This window comes from Octodon degus, unplaced genomic scaffold, assembly GCF_000260255.1.
Source record: "Octodon degus isolate 3935 unplaced genomic scaffold, OctDeg1.0 scaffold00058, whole genome shotgun sequence".
Lineage (NCBI taxonomy): Eukaryota > Metazoa > Chordata > Mammalia > Rodentia > Octodontidae > Octodon > Octodon degus.
Window position 1 is genome coordinate 1352255 of NW_004524634.1, and position 5080 is coordinate 1357334.

General features: G+C 42.1%; 1 protein-coding gene across 6 annotated transcripts in view; it reads right to left on the minus strand.

Annotated features, from left to right (window-relative positions):
• Window positions 1-5080, minus strand: part of CUNH2orf42 (chromosome unknown C2orf42 homolog) — a 43170-nt gene that overhangs the window by 8032 nt on the left and 30058 nt on the right. For 4 of the 6 annotated variants that reach the window (XM_023718468.1, XM_023718464.1, XM_023718466.1 and 1 more), the window contains 2 exons: window positions 4564-4664; window positions 1980-2142 (listed from right to left, as the gene is read on the minus strand). The exons of 1 other annotated variant lie outside the window; for it this stretch is intronic. In XM_023718468.1, coding sequence (XP_023574236.1) covers window positions 1980-2142; window positions 4564-4664 — 264 coding nt within the window. The remainder of the gene's footprint in view (window positions 1-1979; window positions 2143-4563; window positions 4665-5080) is intronic. One more of the 6 variants, XM_023718467.1, reaches the window with a different exon arrangement.

Genomic DNA, 5080 nt, shown 5'->3' on the forward strand with positions numbered 1-5080 from the left:
AATCCCCCAGCACCACATGCCAGCCAGCCCCGCCCCCTGGTGGGCTGAGCTGGCCTCTCTCTCTCTCTCTCTCAAAAAAAAAAAAAAAAAAAAAACAGATTAGAGTATGGTGCTCCAAAAAGAATGAGTTTTATTCAGCTGTTAAAAAATAAAGAGCTGTAGTTACAGCTCAGTAGCACAGTGCCAGTTCATGAGTTTGATTCCCAGTACCAAAAGAAAGTTCTTTTTTTTGTAGTATGTGCATATGGTTAGGTGGTAAAGTGTTTAGCATGTGCAAGGCCTCAGTTCAATCCCCAGCACCACTTAAAACAAAACAGAATAGTAAATCATTCACAACAGTGTCCTTCCCCCAAGTGTTCATCCACAGATGAATGGATAAACAGAAAAGGGGTAGGTACGGACAAGGGAATGTCACTCAGCTTTAACAAGAGAAGAAAATTTGACATATGCTACAGCATGGAGGAACCTGTCCTTTTGTAAGTCAGTTGCAAAAGGACAAATTTTATTCCACTTACATGAGGTACTTATGAGGTCCCATTCATAGGCAAACATAGAATGGTGGCTGCCAGGGGCTGGGACAAGGCAGTGTGGGACATTCTTGCTTAACGGACATAGGGTTTCAGTTGAGGATGACGAAAACTTTCTGCACATCAGTGGTGGTAAGTTATATAATAACAATAATGTCCTTAATGATAAAGAATTATACACTTAAAAATTAAAATGGCAAACTTTCTGCTAAACAATAAAAAAAGTTTAAAAAATACTATTGAAGATAGACATGGAAAGCAGTACTGATGTATTATTATTATTTTATTTTATTTTTGTGGAACCAGGGATTGAACTCAGGCCCTTGCGCTTGCCAGGGAAGCGCTTATTCCACTGAGCCATCTCCCAGGCCCCCTGATGTATTATTAAGTGAAAAAAAACAGTAGGGGTATGACAGTAGGGATATGATCCTATGTCTTAGGAACTCTGTCAATACACAGAAAACAGTGAAAGAGTGAATAACAAAATCCTAATGGTGTCATCTATGCGATGGGCAGGTTATAGGTGCTTTTATTTATTTATTACTATTTTTTTTTGGTCTTTTTTTTTTTTCAAAGTTTTATTGATAAACAGCAATGAGACAGTTTCAAATCAAATCAGAAGTACAGTTTCAACAAATAATACACTGCATATATTCTTCTTAGTGGTTAATTGCTGTACAAGATGCGGACTTGTGGTGCTTTTATTTATTTATCTATTTATTTAGTTATTTAGTTATTTGGCTGGCTCGGCCCACCCTGAGGGTGACGCTGGCGCAGCATGTGGTGCTGGGGATCCAACTGTGGTCCCCTGCAGCTGCCTAAGCTTGCCTAAGCAGGCATTTTAGACTGCTGAGCTATTTCGCTGGTCCCGGTGCTTTTAATTTTTGTCCCTTGTGCCCTATCTTGAAATCTCCTTTCTTCACGGTAAACACGCATTATTTTTGTAATTTATTTATTATTATTTTTTAATGTATGTATTTAGTACAGGGTTTACAGGGTCTCACTATGTAGATTGGACTTGTACTGACAATTTCCTGTTTTTAGCCTCTCAAGCTCTGCAATTGCAGGTGCGCGCCACCACACCCAGTCTCAATTGCTCTCTCAGCATGTCCCAGGGGTAGGGCCGGCACAGCACACTGGGGGATCAAACCCGGGTCCCTGCGTCTACCTAAGCAGGTGCTTTAGCCCACTGAGCTATCTGGCTGGCCCTGTAATTTTATTATTTATTTATTTATTTTGCGGGTACTGGGAATTGAAGTCAGGATCCTGTGCTTGACCGGCAAGTGCTTATTTGTGACTGAGCTATCTCCCTGGCCCCTGTAATTTTGAAAGTATAATTCTTTTTATAAAATGAATGTGCGTTCTTAGATCGAGGTCAAGATCCAAAGCCTCAAAGAATGCAATGAGTACAACTGGCCCTCAAAGAAAGATGGGCTGTTAAAACACACTTACCAACTTTGAGAAAAGTTTTTAGTTCCAAGGGTCGCAGCACTGGTTGCTTTTCTATGCGGCCATAGGTTTCTGCTATGCTCTCTACTTCCACTTTAGGGCACTTAAATAGTTCATAGGTCCCATCTCGGTTCTGTATAAAACTACGGGTGATTTCCAAGGGCATCTGGACACCAAGACAACAACAAAAAAAGTGAAGTGGGGAAAACTTGCCTTCCTTCCTTCCTTCTTTCCTTCCTTCCCTCCCTTCCTTTCTTCCTTCTTCCCTTCCTTCCTGTCTGTCTGTCTTTTTGAGACAGGGTCTCTCTATGCAGTTCAGGCTGGTCTTGAGTTCACTTTGTAGCCCAGGCTGGTCTCAAACTCAGAACAATCCTCCTGCCTGAACTTCCTGAGTGCATGTGCCACCATGCCTGGCCAGGGAAAACTTTCCAAGTAGACACATATTTGGATGCCAATAAATGTTTACTATCGCTTCTTTCTTGTTAAGTATGTGTAAACTGATGAAAACTTTCTTTTGTACTTCCAAGCAAATGCTATCAACAAAACTGCCTTTTTTTCCTTTTATGGCTTTCCTTAATCTGAACTCTAGCCAAACCATATATCCACTGAACCTGTAAGATTTTCACAGCTCATAGCTGTGCGAGCAGTACTGACCTACTCTAGAGTCAGTCTGACTCCTTCCCCTCCTGCTCTGCTGGCAGCGTTCTTCCAAGCACCTCTGAGAGCACCTGCTGTGCCCTCACCTCCTGTTGTTCTCACTGTCCCTGGGACTGAGCCAGACAGCAGTGTCTTTGCTGCCAAACAGCAGGATGACTAAGAACAAGTTACTGCGCCTCTCAGAGCCCACTTTCCCATCTGCAGAACGCAGTTCTAATGGCCTTGTGTCACTGGGAGACTGAAGAGGGCTGAAAATAAATGACGTCCAGCAGCAGGAGCTCCTCGATCGCTAGCTCTCTCCACTTGCTTGCCTTTGCCCTGAGTTGCTTCAGTGCTTCCTTGAACGTCACTCATTCTAGGCTAGCAGCTGCTTCCAGACACCATGCGTGTAAGGTTTCCCAGCAATACTGCGTGTGAAGGCACATGCCTGCAACTCTAGCACTCTGGGAGGCAGGGGCAAGAGGAAGTCAAGTTCAAACTCACTCTGGGCAGTTAGTGTCTTAAAATAAAACAATAGGCTCGGACACAGTTCTGTTTGAAGGTTCTGAGTTCAGTCTCCAATATTACAAAAAAGAAGTTCCCAGAGTGTCTTTAGCACCAGTAAGCCTTTTTTGGGGGGGCGGGTAGGGGTAGACAGGGTCTTGTGTATATTTCATGTTGGCCTTGAACTTAGTATGTAACCCAAACTGGCCTCAAACTCACTGAGATCCTCCTGCCTCAGCCTCCCAAGTGCTGGGATTATAGCTGTGCGCCACCACACCTGGCCAAAGCAAGCCTTTTTCTATTGTTCATGTGTAAGTTCTGTAGCCCCTGGACAACTTATTCTTTCCTGAACATAATCTTTTCTGAACATAACAATGTTAATCTTAGCTTATTATTATTATTTTTTGTCTTTTTTTTTTTTGGCAGAACCAGGAATTGAACTCAGGCCCTTGTGCTTGCAGGGGAAGCACTTATTCTACTGAACCACCTCCTGAGCCGTAATCTTAGCTTATTAAATTACATTTTTAAATGTATTTGATACAAGGTCTATAGGCTCTCACTACTTAGAGCAGACTCAAGTGATTCTCCTGTTTTCAGCCTCCCAAATGCTGGGATTACAGGCGCAGGTCACCACGCCCAGGCTCAATTGCTGTCTCAGCGTGCCCCAGGGGGCAGGGCAGGCATAGCATGCCAGGGATGAAACCCCAGTCCCTGTGTCTGCCTAAGCAGGCACTTTAGTCCACTGAGCTATCTGGCCGGCCCTTAAATTTCATTATTCTAAATTTTCTACAATATTCCACTACTTTAAGAAAGGAAACTCTTTCTCAAATTTTCAGGATATGCTTGAAAAATATATGTGAAGATGTCTAATGTGTTCCTGGTAAAGGAGAATACACAATTAAGGGTAATTTTTTTTTTTTGCAGAACCAGAGATTGAACTCAGGCCCTTGTGCTTGCCAAGCAAGTGCTTATTCTACTGAGCTATCTCCCTGGCCCCAAACTCTTTTTTTTTTTTTTTTTTTTTTTGTGGGGGGGTCATTTCTTTAATGAGATACAAATTACAATTTGGAAAGGAAGATTTAATTGTATTAGGTGCCTGATTTCACAAATAGTATGACACCCAAAATTATTTATAGACTTTTTCTAGCTGTTTGCCAGTCAGATCTAGGGCTCATTGTAGCTATCAGGGGATCATTATTTAAATTATAAGAGAAAAACTATTCCTGATTCCAGGGGCAGAGAAATATACATACTCCAATTTAAAACATTTTTAAATGAGGAAATACCCACTAAAATCAAGGTTAGAAATATAAACACCATTTCTTAATAATCTCAGCATAGAAAAGGAACTGTCATTGGCATCTGAACTCAGGGAACCTGGACAAACTGAATTCCCCACACTCGCTTCCCTCTCTACCCTCCCACTACTGCAGATGTACATTCTTACCTCTGGGGTGTCTAAGATTTGTTTAACTTGCAGGATATTAGTGATATGCCAGGTGTACTTGGAAAATGTTCCCAGGGGCAAGGCATCTTTTCGAACAAAAGCTTCAATACAAAAAAGATAAAATTAGGCTACCAAAACACCCGTATTTTCTTTCACTGCATTTGTCTCTCAATATCTATAGAGTCCAGTATAGTGCTATTTACTTCTTATAGAATCTCAACCTTTTTTTTTTTTTCAATCTTTTTGAGACAGGGTCTTGCTATACAATTCTGGCTGACCGCAAACTCACACTGATCCTCCTACTCAGCCTCCCAAGTGCTGGAATTCCAGATATGCACCACCACACTGGGCTAGAATCTCAACCTTTTAGAAAGAAATGCTAGGCCAGGTATGATGGTGGACCCCTGTAATGTTAGCATTGGGAGGCTGAAGCAGGAGGATCATTGTGAGTTTGAGACCAACCTAGGCTACAAATTGAGTGCAAGGCCAGTGTGAACTGCATAGTGAGACCCTATCT